At 41.0% G+C, this 27,305-nt stretch overlaps 1 protein-coding gene across 3 annotated transcripts; it reads left to right on the top strand.

The window, feature by feature from the left end:
- The first annotated feature begins 2,861 nt into the window (after positions 1–2,861).
- PFKFB4 (6-phosphofructo-2-kinase/fructose-2,6-biphosphatase 4) lies at positions 2,862–25,457 on the top strand. Of its 3 annotated transcripts, none has more exons than XM_053469038.1 (15): positions 2,862–3,072; positions 13,885–14,001; positions 15,129–15,225; positions 15,954–16,020; positions 16,703–16,777; positions 17,253–17,309; positions 17,668–17,789; positions 18,346–18,553; positions 20,468–20,614; positions 20,930–21,034; positions 21,662–21,791; positions 22,434–22,496; positions 23,076–23,140; positions 23,483–23,555; positions 23,829–25,457. In XM_053469038.1, exons 1-15 carry the CDS (start codon positions 3,033–3,035, stop codon positions 23,834–23,836), a joined length of 1,374 nt encoding a protein of 457 aa, XP_053325013.1. In that variant the 5' UTR covers positions 2,862–3,032; the 3' UTR covers positions 23,837–25,457. The 3 variants fall into 3 exon arrangements, with proteins under 3 accessions (XP_053325013.1, XP_053325011.1, XP_053325012.1); XM_053469036.1 differs by lacking the exon at positions 2,862–3,072 and adding an exon at positions 12,109–12,327; XM_053469037.1 differs by lacking the exons at positions 2,862–3,072; positions 23,483–23,555 and adding an exon at positions 12,112–12,327.
- The last annotated feature ends 1,848 nt before the right edge of the window (positions 25,458–27,305 follow it).

Raw genomic sequence — 27,305 nt, 5'->3', positions numbered from 1 at the left:
TGTATAAAGTGGGTATAGAGGCAAAGGTGATCATTGTTAACCTTATTTGCATGCGCCTACCCAGAATCCCCTGTGGTTGTGGCAGCACCATGAGATTTCTGAGGGAAAAACAAGACTTCTGGCTTGTCTGGTGTCTGTAGATGAGTGTTTAATAATGCTTCTATTACCCCCTTATATATATATAAATCCAAAAGCTTCACATTAACCCTTTTAAATATCTGCATTTGTTCAGCAGCCTGGGTGCAGTGAGGTCAATAGCCATATCACTCACAGGAACAGACAGACAGACAGACAATTCACTGAACCATCAATATTGGGTCTGCACGCCGGACCTTCGTCAAGACGCTACACAGACTTGCATCACTTCCTTAAATTCACGAATCTTAATAAGCAAACCGATACACCTGTGTATCCCCGCCGAGTCTCTAGAGTGTCCTATACCCAGTGACCACAGTCTATCTTTCTTCCCATTGCTATGAAGAACCCGTTACCGTATTCTCAGTTTCTAAGGGTTGTTCGTAACAATTCTGATCATATACGTCCCCAAAGACAACGGCGAGAGACGGCCAATCGATTTGGGCGTAGGGGATATAAACTCGCTCCCTCCAAATTGAGAAGGAACACCGCAAGCCGGCATTGCAGAATAGCCCCAGAGGTTGGTGTTTATAACAGAATTCAGTAGCGCGTCCTGTAGGGACCCACCGTTAATGGCGATAAAGGGGAGCCAACAGACGGGACGCACTGGTCCTGGCTGATCCCCGACATTGTTATGAAAACATGAGCGTCAATGCAGCATATCGCACATTGGGGTGTTTTAGATGCTTGAGGTGCGTCACATGTTTGCGTATGTCATCAGATAAAAGGTATGTGATAAGGCGTAGGATCACATGTGCTACTCAATACGTTATTTACATGATCGCATGCCCGTGTGTACTTCCATATGTGGGAAAAACTGCTGTGACCCCGAGTGATCCCATTCAGGGACATAGATCGTCCATTATGACTGCCTACCGAGATGTGAAATCTGACACGCCAGCGGCCAAGCACTTCCACATGGCCTCAATGTGGAGTCATTTATATCTGTCTTGCTTCCTCTGTAATACTGTAATATATATATATATATATAGTTTCCGCACTTTTATATATTTTATATTAAAGATATCTTATATTAAAACATCCCTTGTATAAATGTGTGTGGATTTTAGTGCTAGTGCAGGAGGTTGCTTTCATTTAGTATATAGGTTATACATGTTCACAGGACTTGAACCCCGTCCAGTGGGCTGTGAGAATCTACCAATCATACGTCTCTCTTGGTTAATGGATCTATATAGTATTTATACAGTAAAGCTTGTATTGTAACAGTTAATGTAACGCCAAAGGTTTGTGTTTGTGACACTTTGTGACACTGGTACCACTATCCTCAGGAATACAAGGGGTTAAACTGGCGTTCATCTAGAGACTGGGAGGGGATACACAGGTGTATCGGTTTGTTTATTCTGACCTGTCAATCTAAGGAAGTGATGCAATGCTGTGCAGTATATTGATGAAGGGCCGGTGTGCGGACAGTGATGGTTTGGTGAATAAACTAGCGCTCTATCGCTAGCATCCCTTTCTCTCTCCTCTCTCTTTTCTCTCTCCTCTCTCTTTTCTCTCTCCTCTCCTCTCCTCTCCAGTCCTGTGCCTGACTCTTTTGGACTGCTTTATGTATATATTTGTTTAATGAATTATTAATACCTACAAAGTACTAATTAATTAGCATTCACTGGTCTGGCATCGAGAACCTGGCTGGATCCTTTCTTTGCTTCTTTATTGGTTTGCTAGGTAGTCCTGCTTGGGGAACGTGATTTGGACAGGAATGGCTAGTGGGCTGAATGTTGCCCGCCACCTCCTGTTCTAGAATTTAAGGGCAGATAAAGACTACTTGGCCCGTCTAGTCTGCTGGTTCAAAGACTCCATCCAACTTGTGTTAGATTAAGGCTAGCCATATGACACGGTTGCCAGCCCGCCACGTCACTGGAGATGTAAAACCAGGGATTGTGAGCATTTTTTTTGTTCTAATCTGCTGAAATGGCGGTAGATTAGTGGAACAGCCTCCAAGCAGAAGTCGTAGAGGCTAGTATAGCGAAGAAATGTAAATGCAAGATATAAGCATATGGCTATTCTTAACTTAAGACAAAACCAAGGGAGGTTTAAGGTTTGCGTCTTTACATTGGGGACTTCTTACGTTCCCAAGAATTTGCCCACCTTGACTCGCTGCAATAGCGGAGACCTGCAATAAATGCTCAAATAAATGAATAGTTTATTAAAAGATAATTTCCAAGAAATGGGGTGTGAGATTTCGATTAGCAGGAAATCTCGGGTGCGGTGTGTATGATGTCATACTTTACATACTTTATAATATATGTTTTGTGTTTAATACACACCCATTCTTCAGGTGACATTTTCTTACTACATGAGAGACATTTAGTCACATTTGGTATTGCAGATGATTTATGGAAATAACTTCCTTGAGATGAATTTTACCCACATAGTGAAATATTTTATTTCAACATCGCATTCCAATAAATTGGTGGTAAATAAAATTAACCCTCTGAACTTTATTCATTCAAACTGGAAACGTGTATTTATTTTTTTGTGTTTTATTTATAAGATTTTACGATCATCGCCTCTAAACCAAGGTGTCGGTGAAGTCATGCACCGCGTATAAAAGGATGCCCGGCAGTGAAAGGGTGAGGAGACGAGCCTCCCAGCTCGTGTGTACAAACACAGAGCTCCACTTCCCTGCGCGAGGGACCGCCCCTTCCAGCGGTCCTGTCCAATAACCGGACTCTACGTGAAGGGCAGACCCCCTGGGAGGACCCTCCTTAGCATTGCATTCCGTGGGTGCCCGTGGCCGGGCAGTAATGAGGGGGGCGGCCTCACACATGGCACACGTCGGGTTACTCAGACGAGCAGCATGAAGGTGGCAGCCGCCGCGCCAGGCTCCCCCACAACTCACTGAGCGAAGTCACTTCTCCATCTCCGCCGGAGCCATGAGGGGTAGCAGCAGCAGCCCCTGCAGGGGGAGGAGAGGTAGGCGGGTGTTATACCCCGAGTGTCGCTCTGAGGGGCTGCACGGATGGGGTAATACGTGGTGCTGTGCTGGGGTAACGGGGTATAGCGCTGTATCTGCCGTCGTGTTGTTTATTATCTGTGTGTGTAAGCATACGTATATATATATATATGTGTGTGTGTGTGTGTGTATATGTCCAGCTTCGCACGTAGTCAAGTAGTCACGTACGCTGCATGCCCCGAAATGCATGTCCTGCGCGTCTTGGATGTGCTTTGGCTGCCTTGTGGCCTTGTTTGTGAGTCTTTTACTATGTAGTGTAACAGGTTGTGTGTTTGTGTCACTGGCCGGGGTCCCTCCATCCTCCGGCACTAACCTCTGGCATACGGTGCCTTCCTCACACCCAGGACTCCGGGCTCGCCGTCCGAGCCATCTTTAGAAGCGGACCAGGAGTCATGTAAACAGTGAGGGAAGCCGCCCTGCCGCCCGGTGCGTCTCTCCCATCACCCGGCAGATCACATACAGCTTAATGAAATGAACACAGAACTGCCACTAACCTGCAGCCCCTGCCCTGCACCCTGGATACACAATCTCCCTGATCTCACCACAATGTGACACTAGGAGGCTGGATGTGGATATTTGTATCATTGTGTTTTGTGTACATAAACATTGTTGTATTTTGGTGTTGTGCCTTGCGGTAGTAAATCATTAATGTATATAAAGTCCGGTAAGGCGAATGCATTCAGATGACCCATAAATACGTCCTTAGTCAGCGTGTCTTGTAGCGTCAGTTGTCGGTTTGGGTCGGAATCCATTCCTAAAGCTTGTGATCGCTGAAGTGTCAGCTCTGTGGAACAGACACCGTGCATGCTTTGGAATGACCTCTCCAGCCTTCGCAAACAGTATGGTGCTGGCTGTTTATTAATCTCCATACCTGACCTGTTTTGGCTGCGACTGCAGCAGACCTTCCGCTCTATCCGATCTGTTATTCCACAATCCAAACAAGCGAGTGATTAGTGCTTTATTGAATGGACGTCACATGATGTTTTATAGGACCATTCGTCGCTTCTTATCTGAGGTGTATTTATAGCTTTCGTTTGTATTTTGGGTTTCTTGAGAATTAAGATTCCAGGATATTCCCGGAGAATCTTCATTACTGAGAACTTTGCAAACGGGTTTGCCTTGAGACTCTTCAAATATCAACTATTTAATTCTTCATCGTTTAAAGTCAATATCAAGTTGTTAAGATACTCTGTGAAGTTGCCTGCATCAGATCAGTGTTTCTGCAGTGTTGTGTAAGAAAAGCAACCGATGTCGCCGCTTGGATCTCGTTAGATCGGAGTAAATATGAAGGAATTGTCTCCTGTCTCTCAATGTTTCCCTGAGATGCCTGTGAAATCCTTCTGGCTAGTGGCCCAACACTAGGACTTCCTAGGTACGGCAGTCTCTGGAGTGTGTTTTCATTCTACTTAAATGGCATATTCAGGTAGGCAAATCATGCACGGACACTGAATTCTATTGTTATATGCAGTCATGTCAGATTTTAACTCTGAGTGTTAATCGGCCAAAAATGGTCTTCTTTCAGAGAGACGCCACTAAGTTCTGTTTTGGCAGTCATCCGTGATCTTGGTATCAACATCTAGTTCTTTAGAACTCGGCAGGGTCGGTCGTGACGAGGCTAATTCTGAGGAGGTGCAGTGTGCTTCCCGCGTTGGCATCCATTCCTTTCATAGGGTTGCATCTCAATGGAAATGTTACATGGGATCTCTCCAACCCCTGGATAAAAATGCTGTTGTCTTGTTTTCTGCCTGTGTATTATTAGATCTTGGAGTGGGTCTCGTAGCTGTATTCACAAATCCCATAGCATGTCAGCGCTTCATGATGTTGGTGCTTGAGCACTGGTGAGATAATCCAAGGCTCAGCGACTTTCATAATCTTAAGAGGGTTCAAGTAACGATATCTGTCCTGGCCTGTTACGGATTTGCTGAAGACTCCTAACACTCTAATTCCTTTCTATCCGGCGTTATAGAAATAAAATTACCATTTATTTGTGGATGCGCACAAGTAATAGGCGGCGTTACAAGTTTAAGCATATATGGGATTTCCATCATAGAGGAACTGGCGCATAAACATGTTAGTCGCACATTGGGGACATTTTACTATTTTCTCTTTATATTAGAATATTTTTACTGGACTCCTATGGCTTCTCTTATCAGACTATTTGGCTGGTAAAGTAGTCGGGGAGGGGGGGATAATTACTTTTGTAGATTAAGTGTATAAGGCTTATGCTCCCAGGGAAGACCTGGAATAGTCTTGTAGAACTGCTGATGTGTGTTGGTCGTTGAAAGGTGACCCTAGGAGTCAATCACCATATTTGTTTACAGGAAACCAAGCAGCGGTAAATTGCTACTGGTGTAGGCTCTGCTGATCCCTACTGCTTGCCAACGGATCCTGCTGAGATGCCTCCAAAGTGTCCCGCTTTTGGCGGCAGCCACTCTTTCCTCCTCCAATGTCGGTGTTTGCTGTGTATCTACGGCCTTAAAATTCATTCTAAATTCTATAGAAACACAAAACAAGGGTAAATTAAAAATGCATTCTTCTAAATGCCTACTCCCTTTCCCTAGTCTTCTAATCATACCTCGTCCTCTCTGGATTTTTCAAAGCTGAGAACGCTTTACTATACACCTGGCGACGTAAAAGTACGTCATCATTCAAGTTAGTTATTTCATGGGTAGTAGTATTACAATGCCGTTTTCTGGGCTCCAAACATGTGGTCTACCTCATGCCACTTATTTGCCAGGGCATATAATATATGGTGCTCTGGTCTGAACATGATCTGTATCGGAGTGGTTGTTTTTGTTTTGTTTTTTTTGGGATAAAAATATTTGCGTGTCCTGATAAGATCGGTTAAGTTCTGCATTAAATGTCGGGTATTTATAGGTCTATTTGTGCATGTTACGGGAGGTTGCATGGCCTTTGCACCTAGTTTCTGTGGCTTATTTTAGGCCCGAAGAGAAGGAAAATGATATTCAAAATTGCATCTGCTGCATTGTTTAACCATTGCACTGCCAGGCAGTTTTCAGGTTAATTATCTTCATGATGTAAGCAGGGTGGTTAGGACAGGAGATGGTTTTATTCAGATGAAGCCCGCAGGTTTGGGCTGAGTCATGCATACTACACTATGGTTTTTAGTTTCTGTACGTGCAGTAGGTATGGCAACTACTTGACGGTTTAAAGAATTCAGCATCTCTTTAAGACCTTAAAAGTAGAGCATGTTCGGGCGTTTAAACATACAGTTTACGACAAGCCTGTGGCTTATCTTTATCTCCTCCTTTAACCGACGCTGCCCTGTTGCCAGTTGTCTAGGTGCTTATGGTAAATGTCATACCCTTTCAGAGCTGCCAGCCTCGCATGCAGCGTGTTTTACCCGGAGAGATGGTCGGCTTATTACTCTGAATATCATTGCACTTGATAGATATCGTCTGACACTAAAAAGCTTAATGCATTACGAACCTCCCCAGCAGCCGGGGGGTTACAGCAACGTTCTCCTACGTCATGGAATAGACCATCGAGTGAGGATATTTACTGTATTATACGCCGAAAACGCCCAAAACGTTGTAAATGGCTGAAAATATCTTTGTTAAAGCCAAGCCTCTCTCTGGTTATGCTCATTTTACAAAGTTGTCATCGTTGACCTTGCTGTGTTTTTTTTATTCGGTGGCCGTTGAACGGCCCGCTTTCAGCAGCGCTCTATCCAGCTGGACTGCCGCCAGCAGTGATTTCTATGACCTTTACTCTAATTTCATGTAATGAAACCCTGGATATACCATTTGCTGCTACCCTGCATGTTCAACATGTTTTAACACGCTAGGCATCAAATTATTTAGTATGTATATACGGTGTGTATATATATATATGTGTGATATAGATAAATAAAAATACAGTTTGTGGATTACACTATTAGTGTCTCGGTTTGTCTTGCTTTCCATGCGGTGGTGTCGTAGGATCCACAGGCGATATCTGCCGTTAAGGGCCATGGTGGACACCAGATCCTGATATTGTCCCAAAGGGATATGCAACATCTTTCTTCCCTCCTCAGCCGCAACCCCCACAGGAGGGCCAGATCTTCTTGGTCCTTCCCATCAGGGATCCTTTTCCACTATGGCCGTTTTCCATGCTTCTTGAAAAAGGGTACATCTGACCTGAAAAATAAATAAATCGTACTAAAAAAAAACAAAAAACAAAGTGCAGTATGAGGAGCAAACCTCACAAAAACAAAAAAAATGCCCTTTTAGGCTGGTGTTATAAAAATTTTCCACACGACACACCAAGCCTAAAAGTAAAAGTGCTTGTAAGGGTCCCAAGGTGTGCAGTGCTTTTATCTACAATGTGATTAACTGATTTAGCGTGTAAAGTGTAACCCTCGACGTTTCACCCATGACGTGTGCCCAGGTCTGGGACCTGCCTGCTTCAAGCTAATTTACCCTTAGATACTTTAATACATTGATGGGTTGATAATAATATTTGAAGAACCCAAACGTGTGCGATGTCATCTCTTGCTTCACCCACAAGTAAGAAATCTTTCATTTGTCCATTAGACCAAAACTGTTTTATACGTACTGTACAATTACATGTTTGCCAACATTCGGAAAAAAATTCCAGGGGCGCTTTGCAGCACAGCTGCCAGTTACTCGGAAAATTACTGCATCCACTGCCTCCAAAGCTGTAATAGTACTGATACTGTCAAAATACACACACACACACACACACACACACACACACACTCTGTCCTCACAAATGCCTACACACACACACACACACACACTCTGTCCTCACAAATGCCTACACACACACACACATTCATGTTTGTGTGTTTTGCAACTTACTGGCCCATACACACACACTTATCCTAACACCTAAGACCAGCCCTTGTGGCGCCTGGGTGCAGTGCACCCCTTGACAATCCCTGGACTGTCCTGGGAAAAACAGGACAGCTAGCATCTATGTTATTACATACCAGGATAAGATGGCACTTTCAAATCTGCGTTCTTAAACAGGATTAATGTCAGTGACTGCTTCTACTTGAGCACATGAATTTAAAGCTAGCGTGCCACATCTCTGTAGTTGATACGTCGTGCAGAAACACCGTTATCTCATACATTGCTGGAATGCCTTATATTTTTATCTAATCCCCATAACCAGCCAGGTTTACATACATGTTTGTTGACCAGTGTGCCTGGTATTCCATACATTATCTATAACATATATTGTAAATAAAAAGCACTAGCAAAACCGTGTAAGGAAGAATAAGCAATATCCATACATTTACTACACCTAGAACAACCAGCCAGGAGCTTCACGAGGCTAACGGGGCACTCCAGCCAAACTTTAAAGTTACATGGTGTCCACCCCCCCCATACTCCTTGCATGGTGTCTTGGCACCCGATATATGTACTCCCAGTAATGTCCGGCATTGGCTCAGTGAATGTTACAGGGATGGTGTTTCTAAAGAGATTTGCCAGTCTATGCGCAGGTGTCAAAAGCGCTTCTAAAAATGTTCAATGCGGTCTCTTCTGCAGCTGATTGGCCGCTTAAATTAGCAGCCAGCATTTTCAATGATATATAAATGAAAGTACACGTAACACTTTAATGTGCCTTATTCTTTGGAATAGGTCCCTGGGACATTTAGCTGCCCCTTTAACAATAAGGCAGAAATAAGGAGACGTAATCTTGCAGTCAAGCCAGTCTATTAGTGCACTTAGGGGCTACACAAGGACAACGTTAAGGAACACCGCTGTGAATTAAGAACATCCCAAGATTTATTTTTATCTTGGGTATATTATGTTCACATTCAAAATTAGATACAATATTTCCATGAGTTTGTACACGTGTAACATCCAACAAACAGATTGGAGGAATCATGCGGAAGCTGTTATTTGTTTTGGTTTTTTTTGTTCTCCTTTCCGAAAAACTAAGAGAACTATGGTAGTAGAATGGAAAAATCCAGATAGAAAAAAAGTGTTGACTGAAAATATAACAAAGGAGAAATCTTTAATGTCACTCCCAACGTGGTTACTGATGTGTCTAGATTAGAAAAGTACAGTTACCCATAGATTATTCCGCTGGATATTATTTTATTAATGATGCTGGCGCATGCTGTGTGCGGGGTACACAGAGCAGAGTGGTTGCTGTATGGGAATGTGTGGGAAAGGTATAAAGCCATACTCCATTTAAGACAAGATGAAGGAGGCTATATGGGCATTGTTCTTATCTGCTTTCAAATTCTATATTTGTGTCTCTAGTCGTGTGTGTCTCTGAAGTGGGGATAAAAAAAATGAAAGATGCAGAAAGAGTAATATAAAAGACTTGGGTAGACTGGGACAAGAATGAGAGCCATTACAATGATATAGCCTAAAGTTGGATGCTTAAGATTTAAATTGGGTGGGAATCCTCTTCATTGTAAGAGAATTATGTGATGCTATTGAAGAGCGTATGGGGATGAGCATGTAACGTTTCAACTGAATCGCCTGTGTTATTAAAACTAACCACAAGAGTGTGCAACAGACTCGGTACAAGCAGTGCTCCGCTACCTTCTACTCTGGGAATATCCCTAATGATAACCTGCGCAGAGGACATTTTCATTAATGGGAACCATAGGGGTTTAACCCTTTGAGTAATGGACTTGTGAGTGAATAAAGATTACTACTTCAAAATGTGTTTTTATTTTTTTTGGTGGTACCTGAGCCTGCTATTTATTCCCTATTTGATTTATAGCTGCAATACTTGCTTGAAAAGCTCGCAGAGTTTGGAATACATCTAAACAATATTAGAAATACTTGCAGTTTGCATATTTCTGCAATTTTACGTTGATATGAGCTTTGTGATGGGGCTGATATTGTGGTCGGTCCACATGCTGGCTATGGAAGCGGTGGTTCAGCATAAGCCTGTGAGCTCCGCTTTGGAGTTATCTTTGTCGCTGACTACCTTTAGAATTGTTTCCCATACTCTCACAGACCATGGAGTTTACTCATGAATTGTGAGTTACATTGAAACGGAAGCTTGACCCTTCTGGAGGTTCCAAGGCTACCATCAGAATTTTTCAGGCCTGCTATCAAGTTGGGGTCCAGTCCCTGGCACAGCCCACTGTGTAAATCCCACAAAAATGCATGTTTTTTTCCATGACACCCACTTGTCAATCATAGTCTCATGTTTAATAGGCAACCCCCCCCCCATTATATATATATTCTACACACACACTAATCCCAAGCTTCTGCTTTGGTATGAGTTCTGATGGGACATTGTGTGAGCTTCTCTCACGGGAAGGGCTGAGCTGGGCCTGCATAATGAACGGTTGGCATGCAGTCTTACTGGCTTAACCGTACATTATGCCGAAGCTCATTGCCTCCCATAACGCACAATCCTATATGGGAATTTGAACATGCATGGAATAGGGCTAGCCTGAATCTAAGACAAACTCAAGAACATATTCAGGTCTGAATCAATACTTCAGGATAAACCTCTTTCAAAGGAACTTCTATCAGCAACAAATAATTTGATACATTGTATTTAAACTTAGTCTGAACTTACTCTGGTTCTATATTGGGGAATTGTATTGTTCAACTTACCGGCAGACTCCCCAAGTTAATGCCCCCCCATTTATTAAGAACGAGTCTCGGATTCGCATTTGTATCTTGTGATGGTTACCGCCAGCTCCCCGTAAGATTTTGTAAGATTTTAGAAGCTCTCTCTAGTGTGGGATGTATGGCTGCATCGCATGAGAGAATGATGCAGGCTTCAAATTTGATGTAGTAAAGTGACCTTGGCTGCATATAAAAGTTTAATTTGGCATGGCTGCTTTTCCTGTTTGTGTATTTCACAAGGAGAGATGCGGGCATTCCAGGTCACATGGTTCCAATTACTGTATTTAATGGAAGCCATCACCCCATGTTTCTCCTTGTAATCTACCAGTGAGATTCTTTTTCTCCACCACTATCGCCTCTTAATTAATATATCCCAAAAGGCTTCTGTCTATCCCACTGCCTCTGGTTCAGGAAACAGGAATTCTCTTTAAACATAATGGTGGCAAACTATGTATTGCGCAATAGTGTGGTGTGTAAATGGTCATTTTATCAGTGTTTAATTGTATATCTGCTGACCCAGAATTATGAAATGTTTAGGTACAAAAACCATATTGGACTAATGGCTTTATGACCAAGTGTGAATAATGCTTTCCTAATTCGCGTTCGTTAGGGTTTTGTCATAGTAGAGATTTGTTTTCATGTCAGATCTGATCTGTATAGTAAGCGATGGTCTTTCTCCTCCCCGAGAACGCATGTTACTTGTATGTATGTAGATTAAATGTCTTATAAACTAACTTACCTATGTGTTCTGTACCTGTACTAATTAGGTCATACTTATCTCACGTGTCTAATGAAGGTCTTGACCGGCCTTATGACCCGGCATTGTTAAAACTTGTCTCGTGTTTCTGTTGATGTGTAGATGGCATCAATTATTAAACAAACAAAAACAAAAAACAGTATATGGGGATATTGAACCTGAGTGTTTCTACCAAATTGTATGCCCTCGAGAAAAATGCAACATTTTAACAAATATGTAAACCTTTAGAATCAGGAAAATATATGCTGCAGAGAGCCAGTGACCTCATGAGAGGGCGTCGGAGTTGATATATCTGAGAATTTTTCCAGGACCCATTTGTACTGTACTGAAGGCAGCAAATATAGCATAAACAATGATTGTAAGCTCACAAGAGCAGAGCCCTCTTCTCTCTTTGTACCAGTGTGTGGTTGTGTGTAATTTTAAATTATTTTACTGGCTCTGTTGTAACAGCGCTACGGAATCTGCCGGCACTATGTAAATAAATGTAATACATTTCTGGTTGCTAGGAGTGCTCCTCTTTGAGTGCAATTATGGTAGACTGGCATGGTAGCCTGTATACGTTTCATTGTGGTAACACGCCCCCTGGGCGGAGCGTTTGCGGGGCCTCGCTGTTTAACACATGCAGATGGTGTGTTTGTGCAATCTGTACAGTGAGTGTGAGATGCGGTGTTGGCTGTGTGTGTGAATGGTCTGTGTTGAGTGTGAGTGAGTGTGTGTCTATCCTGTGTGTATTCCGTGTGCAGTAGCGTTTACGGTGTGAGAAATCGGCCGGTGTCCAGCGATGGCTCAGTCTCCCCGTGAACTGACCCAGAATCCGCTCAAGAAAATCTGGGTTCCGTATAACAATGGACATCCTGTACAGCACAGCGCACAGAGGAAAGGTAACACCATTTATTAGAATGTAAATAATACAGTGTATCTACACAGGGAGCTGTTATAGCATTCATAGCCAGGGCTGTTATTAAATGCACTATATGGCACATTCCATAGGAACCCTGAACATGCATGGAAGATGGCTTTGAAAAGCCCTAGTGCTTGAATACCTTTTACTGGAAATATCGCGTGCTGTGTCAGCATGTACGAGTGGCGCTTCTGTCTCCTTGCCTGCATCGTGCTGCAGCAAAGTCTTCTGTGCCGGGTCAATGCAGCATTTGTTGGACTAGCTGGTAAAAGCTGCATTGGCCATAAAATTATAACGCAGGCTTTCAGTGTCGCTGGCCTGCAGAGCTTGCAGTCCGTCGTCCTCTAGTATAACTCACTTTGTGTGTTTGAAGAGGAAGTCCCGCTGACGGTAGAGTTAATGGGGTTTGTACGCTGGGGAGGAATGCTGAACCATCACCTCATCCTTACCCCATTGATCTGAGCCAGTGGCTGCATATCTACTAAACAGGTCAGGGAAAAGGTATGCGGAGGGAGCGATCTGCTTCCACGTGTACTCCTGGAGGTTTCCGAACGCTGCTAGGCAGTTGTGAAACCCATCTGTGGCTTTGTAATACTTGTAAGGATTGCATAATAACGTCAAGCGCTGGAGCATCCTTATTTGTGGCAAATCGCCCTACGGGGAAATAAGTTCATGGCACTGTGTGGATGTTAAGGTGATTGTGTACTCCTAGTGCTGGCAGGTTGCTACAGAGTAAGTCTGACTCCATTGTCGTGGTTTGTCTGTATGCTTCCGGATTGTTGTAACATCATGTGAGTCAAAGGTACTTCACGGCACGCAAGGCTAAGGGGCACAGAGATCTGGTTACAATAGCCAAAGAACAGCCTCTTCTAGTCCGTCCCGTGTTTGGGGAGGGGAGTGCAGGCTCCCTGCTGTTAATTACTATAAAGTGTCACTATGTCTGTCTGGAGCCTTTAATGTCTAAGCCAATGTCTAATTGGGCATGGAAAGAATTAAACATTGGCTAATTATTCTAACCTCTTGGGATCATGTTACCACCGCCTTCTTAACTGTAAATAGTAAAAACAGAATTTCTTGAGATATTTCCTTTTTTTGGTTTGCTTTCTTGTGTCTCTGTAAAAGAGACATAAAGATTAACCAGCCCCCCCCCCGCCGGTTCTCTCGGTGGGAGGTGTATTGTTTTATTGTGTTGAATAAACAAACAATGTACTTTTAACATCGTAATCCCTCCCCCCTTGCTTTCCCTTTTTTTTTGGTCTTGTATGTAAAGTGTAATATACCATTTATTAGATCTCTTCCGCGCTCTGTGAGACCCAAATATGTTTCACAAGAGCTTTGAATTTCTCTTGTTGGTTTAGTAAATGACATGAATGTTTGGTACAGATATTGCATGTAAAACTGTCTGGAATGTTGTAGATTAGAAATGCTCGGCATTTGACCAGAAACTGGATTATTTCACAATCGTCTGTGTTTTGGTACAGGACTGTAGAGTATGATGGTTCCACATAAACCAAGAAATCTTCGTTTTTCTTTTCAGTGTGTATGACGAATTGTCCCACCCTCATTGTCATGGTTGGCCTTCCCGCCAGAGGAAAGACTTACATCTCAAAGAAATTGACCCGCTACCTGAACTGGATTGGCGTTCCAACCAAAGGTTTGTCCTATACTGCTAACCGGAGTAGTTCCAGAAGATTGAGCATTTGTAGTACCACTTCACAAAAACGCTAGCCAACTACAGACCAGTAAGCCTTAAGACAATAGTTGGGAAATTAATGAAGACCATATTCAAGGAAAAGATTGTTAAATATATCCAGAAAGAGCTCAGAAAAGGGCTACTAAAATGGGTAATGGCTACCCATGTTGGAAAAAGTGCACAATTAGAGGGTCGGGTGTAACGTAAGGAAGTTTTACTTTACTGAGAGGTAGTAAGTAAGTGGAACAGCCTGCCAGCAGTGGGGTGGTAGAGGCTAGTACAACGAGCAAATTAAAATATACATGGGATAGTCACATGGCTATTACAAACAAGACTAAGGGCTCATTAAGAGTCTTTACAGCAGAAAAAAAAAGTCAGACTAGGTTTGTCGGCCATCAGATAGTGTTTCTATGGCAAATGCCTGTGGGCTTCAAGTTACAGCCTACAGGCGAACAATATTGTTGGTATAGCAGTTAAGATAAAAACACAATTCCACGCACAAAAGTTTACAATGTCTGACAAAGTATCACATTTGTAAGCCATGCATATTATTTGGCTCAAATTGTGTGTCCCAGGTAGGTGTTATGCTTTAACCAATGTAAATATGCAGTTAAGTGGGAAATATGGAGACCTCCAATAAAGACTAGCTGGAATATCTATTAAAATAAGCTTTTATTTCTGTATAGTAAGAGGAAAAAAGTTATTCCTTTTTCATTCAATTGTTTCTGTAAATTCCAGGATTGTAGTTAACAAAAAGCTGTTAGCAGCCCAGATTTACCTGTTTACCGAACTGAAAACAAACCTTTTGGGTTTATTCACTAAAGCAGGGGTTGGCAGAGAGTCGCGCTTTGAACTCCCTGACGTCATTGTGAATGATGAAGGGACATCACTGGCAAATTTCTCTTAAAGACTGTTGTGGTTTCTGCCGCAATTCTCCTACAAACACCATTGTTGGTAAATAAGCCCCTTTAGTAAATAACATTGTGTTTCCCTGTACAAACTCGCGACATTTGTGTGAACTTGCATGTCTGTCGAGGCTGACGATGCTTTACGGAAGACTTATTTTGTCAATTCTTTCTTTCTTGTAGAGTTTAATGTTGGTCAGTACCGCAGGGAACTTGTGAAGTCATTTAGATCCTTTGAGTTTTTTCTCCCGGACAACGAAGAAGGACAGAAAGTCCGAAAGTGAGTTCTGTTGGCGGCGGAGGGGAGTCTGCCTATTTTATGCTATCTGTGATTGTTTGGCGGGAGAATAGTGTGTACATAACAGGTGACATGTCTGTGTGTCTGTCTGCTGCACAGTGTACTCAGCAATGAATCAATAGCAATTGATACCGTCGGCCAAAATCTCACTAAAATGACATCAGTAAACCCCAGAGCGGCTGTGTTTACTTTAATCCGTTATTTCCCCGATTACTGGAGACTAAAAGTATTACGTTTTTTTTCTTTTCTTTTTGTTTGTCCCTGGATCCTACTGACCGGAAATGGATACACATTTCCATATAGCCTTTCTCCTGTACTCTGTCCCAGATCCATCTGCACAAAGTCAGGGGCTCGCCGTCATACCGAGCCGATCCTGCCCCAGGAAGCACAAATCACTAATGCTTACCCTGGGAATACAGCTTTAGTTTCCAGGCTGATTTAAGAAGTGAAACACTTTGGATGAGCCTTCTCCAAAGTACTTAGATATATCTGTGTACTACAAGGTTACCGCCGCATAGACATAACTGTTCTTTTCATGCTCCCTGGAATATATTCCTGATCTAACTCCTTCCGCAATGATGGTCCTTTTGCTCAGCCACTTACTCGTCCTTACTTGTTTATTAACTTTTGTGTCGTCTTTCTGTCCTGTGGGATTTGCAGGTGTTGTGATTGTGTATTAAATGCTATTTTTTTTTATTTTTTTTTTACAGGCAATGCGCCTTACTGGCTTTAAATGATGTGAAACGCTACCTGGGAGAGGAAGGCGGTCATGTGGCAGTAAGTATATAGGTGCCTAGTCCTGTACTCCATGCGACAGAACGCATTCATATCTATAAACCTGACTCTGTTATATTTAACATGAGCTAAACCGGTTACATTTGGTGTACATTATCATCTTCTACCTTACCCACGTTTAGGGAAATGTGCCACCCAACGACATTGTGCTGTTGGGAGTGATGGTGAGAATGTACTGTTAATATCACCGTCCATACCTGTGTATATTCAGTCACTCCTGGGTGGAGACATGTTAGGATTTGTCTCATTTCACTCCCTTTGCAAAGCAAATATGATATGATATTTAATCTGCTTTGCATCTATCCATGCAGCCAAGAACGTGGAAAGAAAATGTTAGCATGAAAAGCTTTCTTTTGCCTGTAAACAAGACTTTTGGGAAAGCCTGTCTTCTCGCAAGCCGAGCTCTGGAGGTTGCAGAAGGTTGCCCTTCTGTATAAGGGGCTTTAAGCAATCTCTTCTCTCTTTTATAGCTCCCTAATGAGGCTTCTATAACAAATTTAGTTTTGTAGCAACAATTTCCTTTTATCCATCTATAGAACGTTTGTATGTATGTATTATATGTAAATATATTTGAGAGAGATGAATACATAGTCATGTGTGCTTACATATATTGCCATGTAATGATTGCAGTTACACAGTATATGGCCGTTTTTCTGCCATATAGGTATTCGATGCAACAAACACAACTAGGGAAAGACGGGATACTATCCTCAAGTTTGCTGAACAGAATGGTTTCAAAGTGAGTATTCTCTGTTCATGGAAGTTTTTTTTTTTTCTTCTAGACAGTACTGAAAACTTCTTTAAAGGTGGCATACTTCTAGTTTAACATTTATCATTTTCATTGTGTCTTTGGCCTTTTGTTCTCTTACACCACAGTGTGTGATAAATGTGGGGATTAGCCACCTGATCCCCCCACAAAAAATAAGCAATGAGCAGTTCAGGTTGCACTGAAAGAACAAGGACCCTTTGCTAGGAATCAGTACTGGGGATCCTAAACCTTGTTCCTCCCATGTATCCATCTTACAAGAGACCCAAAGCCTAAGTAGGACAGGCCTTCACCCATCTGTAGTGCTAATGAGGACTATCTGGTGCAGAGCTGCAGCCTCTTTATCTTTGGGAACGGCATCTACACTGTCTGCGATAGTTTTGCTACAGGTTGTAGAAGCTGAGGGGACTTTACTGTAACTGAATTATTGCTTAACAATTTTTTGTAGACGTTCTTTGTGGAATCGGTATGCGTTGACCCTGATGTTATTGCAGAGAACATTGTGGTGAGTATTGCAATTCCATGCTATGCAGAAGTTGTGGTATTATGTTATTGTACAACCTCTTAATGCTAATATATGTTCAACAACAATCACATGTTGAAATGTTCTACTTCTAATAAAGAAAACATATTTTTGTTTCTCAACTTTTACATTTAACTCATACTGCAATAAATCCAGTATTTCTATGAAAATGTATAAGGCACTGCATTATTTAGGTATCAAATATGAATTTTGCTGAAATTGTGAGACTTCTTGTATGTCTAGTACTGAAAGTAGAATATCAAATCGTTTTTGAGCTTGGTGCAATACATTATAATACGCTCATAAACCCCTGACACACGCAATGTGTTTTTAACTTCAGCAAGTGAAGTTGAGGAGCCCGGATTACTTGAACTGCAGCAGCGAGGAGGCTACAGAAGACTTCATGAAACGGATAGATAGTTATAAGAATTCCTACGAGACACTGGATGAGATCCATGACAAGTAAGGCATCTCCAATCCGTCTTAAGCTGCTGTTTGAGGTGGACCTGTCACCTTTTAAACCTTGAAAGGAAAAAAAGTCGGTGCGCTAAGCTAGTCTCAGGCTCAAATAATACAAATGTATAATATGAGGCCTACCAAACAGTGTGAGCATGCTGCAAATACAGTGTGTTGGCTGTACAATGTATACAAAAAACAAAATACTGTCTGCGCTTCTCACCCTAATAAAGTTGGCAACAAATATAAACATAATATAAATGAGAGGTTTTGGTTATATGAATTGGCCAAAGCATAATTAAGCTCACCCGCCACGTCAAGGCACACTCTCAATAGGGTGAGAACCAAAAAAGGCCAAAAAAGTAATGTTTACTGAAACGGCTAATTTGTCACAAAACTTCACAAGAAGTGCTTTTTTAATATACTATGCTGTCTGTGGTAACCTAGTAGTTCCAGTAACGTTCAGGATTATGTGATTTAGGTCACTCCATTTCATAACACCTGGGGTTATGAAAATTTGACAGTGGGATGGCTGTTGACCACTTTGCTTTTGTCTTTCTAGGGACTTGTCTTATATTAAGATCATGGATGTTGGCCGTAGATACCTAGTCAACCGTGTCGTGGATCATATCCAGAGCCGCATTGTCTACTACCTCATGAATATTCACGTGACCCCGCGCTCAATTTACTTGTGCCGGCACGGGGAAAGTGAACTGAACCTCAAAGGCCGCATCGGAGGAGACTCTGGGCTCTCCAGTCGGGGCAAAGAGGTACAAAGGCACTCAAATTCAGTGAAGTCTTTATTTACAATTTTAAGCTCTGTGTAAATACCTAAGCATTATGTGTGTAGAAATATACAGTCTAATATCTTTGACCCCCCCTGCTATAGAAGAATGCAATGTTAAAGTGGCCTGTGAGTACTTTAATATACATTCTTACAAAACAAGGACGCAAGAGGCAACGATGCTGCAAAGTTGCCCTCTTTCTCTAAACTTGACATTTCCTGCCACTGATTGGTTGCTTGAAGCTGTCAATCAGTGGCAGGAAAGTGCTCTTATTGAAACCTACGTGCACGGTGGGGTTTAAACCGCCCCCTGCTTGTAGTGATCACCAGTGCTGGAGCTCGCTGGAGGTTAGTACATCATGTGCAGGGAGAAGTGCTTGTGATCTGTAGCGTAACTAAGGCTTGCTTGTAACCCCACACATTTTACCTTTTAGTACATACACTTTGCGATTTAAAAAATGTACAGTCGTGAAGTCTGTGTATATTTATTACATATGGCTAATCAAGCTATTCTTTATAACATTTGGAAGAGCGATAAAACGCTATCTTTAAAGGTTGCTTGTACTATCACTCCTAGTTGCTTGTTTTGCTACGTGGAGCTTTGGCAATGTGCCAAGATGCAACTTTAACCTCTTACCTGATAGTATTTCCACTGTATTGCTGAAAACATCAGTGTGTGGTTACTCGGAGCCTCTCTGCCCCAGTGCTGTTTGGGGGGGGGGGCTTTGGATTTCTAGACTAATTTTGACAACATTTTCATTGCACAGAATTCTTCCTTCGTGATGCAGCTACACAGCCGGCTAGAGTTTAATTAATCTCCAATTTAATAATTCCTAGTAATCATTGGGGAAAAAAGTCACCTAAGCTGTGTCTCCAACCTTCATTGAAATGATATGTAAAGGTGTGAACGTTGTTATAGACAGGATGAATCTTCTGCTGCATTCTGCAGTATCTTCCTACTTTGTTAATGCTAAACTTAAAGAAACCCAATGTCTTATACCATGTAGCCGGAAATCCATGGCGCCAAAAACGACAAGCTTTTGGAAACTAATAGGCATGCCAAACAAAAATCTCTTATTAATAAAAACGTTTAGAGATCATATGCACCTCTCAAGTAAGCACCACCTAAAGTACTGGGTCCACATATTTGGACTTTACCTAATATTCCATTAGTGGCAATAGATAGAGAGAGATTTTAAACCTACGAATATCCTGAATACAAATAGGAGCCTAGTGATTTTATTCCAAATACATGTTTGTTAGAGAAAAGAAGATGGCAGGGTCTGTATGTTTCTGCTGAGGATGTCCTATAGTGAAATGTAATACGCGATACAGGACAAAAGACAAATGCAGCGCTGATTGGATACTTTTGCACCTAGATGTAAAACTTTGTCAAGGGATTGCGCAACAAACCCCCATTACTGGTCTGTTGCACGTTGGTAAACTGAGATTCTGGGACTGTTCCGCTATGGTGTGTTGTGCTCAGACACAGCAGTCGGGCACCAAAAATATGACACGGGCAGTTTGGGGACAAAATCGTTGCGCTCTGATGTAATGAAGTTGGGACACCAGTACTTGGATCTTTAGTGTGAAATGTGTTGGCCAATTATTTTATGAATTACTGGTGAGGAAGTTTACAAAGTGCTCCATGTTGGCACATACTGCATTGTGTAACATTGGGGTTTGGCTAGAACATCTTGCTTCATTTATCAAGAAAAAGGGTAGACTGAATACTGTGGATGCCTGCCTCCCTGTAGCAGCCATGTTTAATTCAGTTGATCGTTTGATTAGCGTTGGTGTGCTAATATCTATAAGTGTTTTTTTGTATTGGTAAATTACATCTACAAACGGTGTTTCATGGCCGATATTCTTTAACCCGTGTTTTGACCTTTTCCTGCAGTTTGCCAAACGTCTCGCCAAGTATATTAATGAACAAAACATCCATGACTTAAAAGTTTGGACCAGTCAGATGAAGAGAACTATTCAGACAGCCGAGGCTGTCGGTGTGCCCTATGAGCAGTGGAAGACCCTCAATGAGATTGATGCTGTAAGTTTTGGTTCCATAAAGCTCCAGCTTCTGTATCTGAATACTGCTCATGGACTGTAGCCTTCGACTTATTTGTTAATTGAAAAGCTGCATGTAGATCATTCATTAACCGTTGATACTTGAAAGTCTTACACATTAGAGCCCAGGGGAAAATGTGGGAAGGGAGTAAAGATGATAAAGTGGGAAAAATGTGAATACTTAAGAGGGCAGACTTAATAGGAAAGGACAGGGCCCCCATTTTCAGAAAAGTTGATCCATAATCCTTCGAGTTGGTTTGTAACATTGGGCAACTTATTTGACTTTCTCACTGAATAGGGAGTGTGCGAGGAAATGCGCTACGAGGAGATCCAGGAGTCTTTTCCATTGGAGTTTGCGCTGCGTGATCAGGATAAATACAGATATCGGTACCCAAAAGGAGAGGTGAGTTTATTTTGTGTTGAGTTTTTATTGCTTTAATGTATTATTTGCGTCTTGCGCATTATTGTCCAGCTTTGAATTACATGCAATTGGAGAGGATAGACGAGAAATTAAAATACTTCATGGGATGTGGCCCTTAAAGCGACATTAGTGCTATTGCTCTAGGGATGATATACTTTCTGCCTAGAGACCCAAAAGCCAAGCTAAGTGTTTAGAATTGTAATGGCAACCCTTTGTACATAACGTTGCTGTGTTTTTGTGCGTGGTCACGAAGTGCCAACCAAGCTTTGGGATATATTTGCTTCCCTGTTATAATGAATACAAAGCTAATGTGCTGACAGATGTGTCCTTTCCCTTTCACCTGACACCGCACAAATGACTCTTATCTCAGTATCTTCTAATGGTACAGACGTGACACATTTGTGCTTAAATGGGCTAGGCCGGAATAATAGAGAGCTTTTATCACTTACTACGCTGTTTAAACAACATGTGATCAGTATTTTGTGTTATCCTCTATTTTCCTGTTCTCAAGGACCTAAAAGTCCTGCCACTTCTAATTTATGAAGCTTAGTCATTGGCTTATATGAAGCAGTGTTGCTCTGTGTCTTAGCAATAACCATGTGATTACAGTCATACGAGGATCTGGTTCAGCGACTAGAACCGGTCATTATGGAGCTTGAGCGGCAAGAGAATGTTCTGGTTATCTGTCACCAAGCTGTCATGAGGTGTCTGCTGGCTTACTTCCTAGATAAGAGTGCAGGTAAGGACAGGGGAGATGTCCTGCATCGCCATTTACTCATGCGTTAGCGCACACTCATTTGATCAATATTATTTATTAGTGACTGTATCAATATTTAAATATGCAGAAACCGCACTTATGCCAATGGTCTTTTTAAAAAATAAAATAAAAATTAATTTAAAAAATAAAAAAAAAATCCAGAAATTGAAAGTATCTCATACATCCTTTTTTAGGGGCATGAAAAAAAAGTACACCCATTTTTGACTCTACTATTGGTACTTGAGCCCCCATATTTATTACTTTATACAGAGCCAATTAGTGTTTGTTGAAGCGATTTAGCCTTGGGGTTCACATACTCTTTTCAACCCACACTATGAATATTTGAATGATGTATTCAAGAACAATACAGTATTTGTGTTTGTTAAAACAGATTGTTCATTCGTATAACTTTAATGAAGATGATATTTTAAGACCCCATTATATGTAACTGCTGCCAATTCCAAAGGGTTCACTTACTTTTTCTTGCCTCTGTCTGCCTTTAAAGAAGGCCTTCTTCCATCCCTGTCTATATAACCTGGAGCTTGGCTCGTCTCTTTTGGTATATGATGTATACGTAATGCATATCATGAATAAGTAATCGTATTTTTATGCTGTCTCTTACAGAAGAGTTGCCTTATCTCGTATGTCCCCTGCACACAGTTTTGAAACTCACTCCTATTGCCTACGGTATGTATTTCTAAGTGGACTTTAGAATTGTGTACAAAAGAAAGGAGAAGCAAAAGTTTCAGTGTAGTGGAATATCATAGAATACGTAACGGAACTTAATATGCCCTTCACCACATTTAGCAACAAATTAAACAAATTGCTCAAACCACTGATGTAACAAAGTATTTTTTTTACTCCATAACAATAACATACTCAAACCATTAATGCTGAATATCCGAACAAACCTCAATAAAGCGGTTACCATGATAATGTGACCATTCCCTGCCAATAGTCCCCTCTAGACTATGCCCACTTGGTACGGCATTGCTTCATGGCCGAGCTCTTCTGTATATTGCGTCCTGCCAGCCAATCAGTGTGTGGTATTTCATGCGTCCATTATGTATTCATGTGAAATGACTCAATCTCTATCTTTTATCCCAAAATGTCTACAACTATTTATCCTCAAGCTTTGTCTTTTCCGTAGACGTGTAATATATGTTAAAACAGGTGTGTAAATGTAGGTGTTAATGCCGATGTTTTAGCCGTTTAATTAAGGTAAAAGTATCAAAATATGTGTGATATTTTGTTTGTACTCCACAGGATGTAAAGTAGAAGCCGTTGCTTTAAATGTTGACGCTGTGAACACCCATAGACATAAGCCAGAGGTAAGTTCCTATATGTGCCCATGTGGAAGCCAGACAGACTCACGGCAGGGAGTTTAACCATTTAGTAACTGGAGACTTATGTTAAATATAGTTAAATAGTTATATGGTTAAATTATAGTTTTAAAACAAAAAGATCTTTTTATTATCAATATACTGATTATTTATCTCCTTCCAATATTTTTTTTTTCTTTGGGAGCCTTGACCCATAAGCTGTAAAGATAACATACCAGGGTATAAAGTCCTCAGATTTCAGTTATTCTTAAATGATTGCGCAACGTTGATAAGATGTTGTGCTCCTGCTTTTAAAATCATTCTACATTATATCTGTGGTTCTGCTTGTAGAATGTAGATATATCCCGACCACCTGAAGCTGCCCTGATTACTGTGCCTGATCACCACGGACCCCACAACTTTGGTGCTGGTTTTTATTTTATATCTTGTTTCTAATATTTGCCCTCTTACCTGAAATTATCCCAATCCTGCACCAATTGCCATTTTAAGCGACTAAGATAATTCTTAATTTGTTTTTAAAATCTTTTTTTTATATTTTTTTTGTCAACCTATACATTTAATTTGAAAGAACATATCTGTGTGATTTTATTTTTTAATTCTATTATGGGGCATGCACTTGAAAGATCCGGCTAATTTAAAATACTGTTCTTATACTTTTTATTCATTCTCCCTTCAGAATGTTGATGTGGATCGCTCGAGTGAAGAAGCATTGAAGACTGTACCAAATCACCTCTAGTCCTGGATGTGTCCCTCCAATACTGCTTACATATCAGAAACATCTGGCAGCTAAGGGGTTAAAGGGTTTTGTCAGAAACTCCATTTATAAAATGGGAGAAACTTTGTTTCTTTTTTTCTTTTATTGATCCGTAACACTCCATTTTATCTTTCCATAGGTTTTAGTAGCGCAATATTGTACGTTAAATGAACTTTAACATAACCGAGTAGGACGCATATGGGAAAAAAATGGGCTTGTGCTGGGTTTTTGTGAAACCCTAAACATTCCAGAAATACCTGGTACCAACATATTATAATTCAACATTCTTAATTGGGAATCCAAGTTTACTGGTAGATCGGTTAGACGCCGTTTACGTAGCCCCGTGTCACATGCATACTTTTTATTACATGTTTTTAACTGGAAGAAAGCTGTTAACGGATTCTCCTTAATCCTATCCTTAGCTATTGTGCCGATGTTTGGGCACATAAAAAATCTAAACCTACACTAGCAGAATTTCAAGCAAATATATGGATCCAAAAACACATCTTGTGCTTGCAGTATGTCAAAACTTTTGCATAATGTTATATGCAGTACACTTAGAGACTAAATTGATAACTATATTTTTACATTTGCTTACAGTTCTGCTGGGTTTTTTTTGTGTACTGTACATATACCGATGTACAGTTCAAGGGTCTTATTCCTGCGGCTGTCCATAGCTGTAACGAGATCGCTTTTCACAGTAAACTTATGCCCAATTATGAAAAAAAGAAACAGGACTTCATAGTTCTTTATTTTTTTCCTCTCTTAGTATAATGCTATATTCATCATAAATGAAAATGCCTTCACATTAAACAAGCTAAGTTGGCGTTTGTATGAAATCCTACTGGACAATAATACGCAACTGAATTTGTGTACTTTTAGGTTTTTAATCCCCTAATATCAAAGGGCAACCCCTAAATAAATGCCAGGTATTGCAAAGCCATTTTTTTTAACATAATATACAATTAATAACACGAGGTACTACTTCAGCCCCTTACCTGCAAGCTGTTCTGATAGGAAGCGCTTTGCGTTTCGGTGGGTCATTACACCGGAGCGACTCCTAATGCACAACGGCTATTTCAGGGTCTCCTCAGCCAGTGACTGGCGATCCTCTGCACAGAACCGTTATTTCTTCAATTCCGTCCATACATCACCTCTGCACTGATTCATCTGGGTTTATTTTCAAATGTGTGAACAGCAAGTGTTTGTAATTTCCTCCTATTTTTTTTAATTCTTAAACAGCTGCTGATTACCGAGGGCATTGGGTTTAGTTACAAATGTGCAATATGTACAGGTCCGTCTCCTCCAGGTTAACACCAAGGCGGGAGAAGTTAAATATAACGTTTTAAATAAAAACTAAACAAATCACTAGATGTAAGGAGCTGCCAATGAATTTTTCACTTTAAATGTCTGTTATAGTTATAGCATTAAGATATATTTAAGCTTTGGTATAATTACCAATAAAGACATAATACATGATGGCCTAATACTGGAGTGAGATATGTAAATTAATCAAAAATTGAAAGGAAATTCTCTCTTCTAACCTGAAAACTAATTAAAAAAAAATATATATATATATAAACAAACATTTTAGACCTCAAATGCCTATTAGGCATGTTATTATAATAGTTATAATTTTGGGCAACATGTAATTGGCTCTTTTATATTAGCCTTAATACCATCTCTGTATTGTGGTGATCTGGCAGTAGTCCAATGGGGTGGTCCAGAAGCTGTAAAGATGGTTATTCTCTGGGAATGTCTTCATGCATAAACTGTTTCTTGCTTGTGCAATTTCAATGCTGCTTTATAACCTGAATGCAAAAGTAAAGAACAATCTATCTATAGTTGTCTTTTGTTGTTGTCTTTTTGGGGTATGTTGTTTGGCCATAGCGTGTGGCATGTACATACCCAAACCTGCAGCAGCTTGGGTGGGAATATCTATAGACTTTGCTACCAGACAGGTGGATCAAGATCAGCCCCCCATCCCCCATGTGCGCGTATATAGTTTAGTCCATGTATGTCCACCAGCAGTAGCTCAATTACTTCCTGTAAATAAAAAGCATTTAATTCACATCACACATTTGTTTTATTAAAAGGCCATACAAGGAAGACCCATATAATTCACTATATGCATGATTTTTTTTAACCAACCAGAACAGTTTTGTATTAATATAATATGCATCGTTCACCATTACCCTGCTATTCCATCACTAATAATTGCACAGTAGGCACTGGAGTGATTGATAGCGCCTACTGTGATTGATTCATTTACAACAGGCATTGCATGCATCTTGCTTTTGGTATAGACTGAGTTAAAACAGCATTTCAGTTCCACAAATCCAGCAAAAAGCCCAAAGCCCTGCTTAGTAGAAATGGTATATCAGAAGAAAAAAACATAAGCCATTGTTGCAGAGTCATGCAAAGTTTTAATATTGTGCTGTACGCTAAGAACAGATGTGTTGGTCCCTATGTTATTGGAACATTTAATATGGCACTATAGAGCCTAAGGGCACTACTAAGGCTCCATTCTGTTAAATATAATCTTCCAGAATTTTTAGAGAGAACACACAGTTTATAAAGGAGACACACTAATGGAGACATCGATTCTACCATTGTGTTGTGAAGAGATTTCATATAATTCTAATATATACCAATGTATACGCACGTCATTAACACGCTCACACCCCTACAGATTTACTGCTACCTCTATAACAAGGTGTGCCAAGGTGCCCCTTATAAAGCACTGGTACATCCTAAAGAAAATGCAGCGGCCAAACGGGCCAGTTCTCACGACAGGTGATGCATCGTAACCGAGGCAGTCCCGTGAGGACCAGCCAGGGGCCAGTAGGGTCATGTGACTGCTGTGAATCCAGCTACGCAAGTGGGGTATTTCCTGAAGATACATCTGAACAGTTTTGCTTACACTGAATTTTCCCATCATACGCACAAAAAATCCAAAGCATTCATTGGTGGAGAAAAAAAGTGCAGGAGTTTATTGCTCTGCCTAAATTAGGCAGTTAAATGGCTACATAACAAGCGTTTGATTGCTCCTAGTGCAATACCCTGCGTTATCTGCCGTACAAAAATATTTACTTTGTTGGTATTTTGAACTACGATTTACAACATAAAAAAAAAAATGCAAAAAATCATCAGGTATGAAAAACCCGCAGTCCTGTATGGGTTAAAAGGATGAGCCAAAAAAACACTAACAAACAAGAGGTTGAATCCACATCTGTAGCAGTTCACTTTTCAGAACATTTGATTGCTCAAGTTTGCGGACAGAAAGAAGACGTTTGCAGAAGGTGGGGGATGTGGACGTATATGTGTTAGATATATCAGATAACTGCAGTGCACAATTTCTAATAAAACGTGTGGAAAACTGGAACACGCTTTAGCACA

The sequence above is a fragment of the Spea bombifrons genome, chromosome 6 (genome assembly GCF_027358695.1).
Source record: "Spea bombifrons isolate aSpeBom1 chromosome 6, aSpeBom1.2.pri, whole genome shotgun sequence".
NCBI lineage: Eukaryota > Metazoa > Chordata > Amphibia > Anura > Pelobatidae > Spea > Spea bombifrons.
Note: the sequence above shows the minus strand (reverse complement) of the source record. Positions and strands in the feature narration are given on the sequence as shown.

Coding starts and splice junctions, on each gene's coding strand:
- PFKFB4 (XM_053469036.1), top strand. CDS start 12,228: ATGGCTCAGTCTCCCCGTGAACTGACCCAGAATCCGCTCAAGAAAATC. Junction 16,021..16,702: donor AGGAAGGCGGTCATGTGGCA/GTAAGTATATAG, acceptor TCTGCCATATAG/GTATTCGATGCAACAAACAC. Junction 23,141..23,482: donor CCCATAGACATAAGCCAGAG/GTAAGTTCCTAT, acceptor TTCTGCTTGTAG/AATGTAGATATATCCCGACC.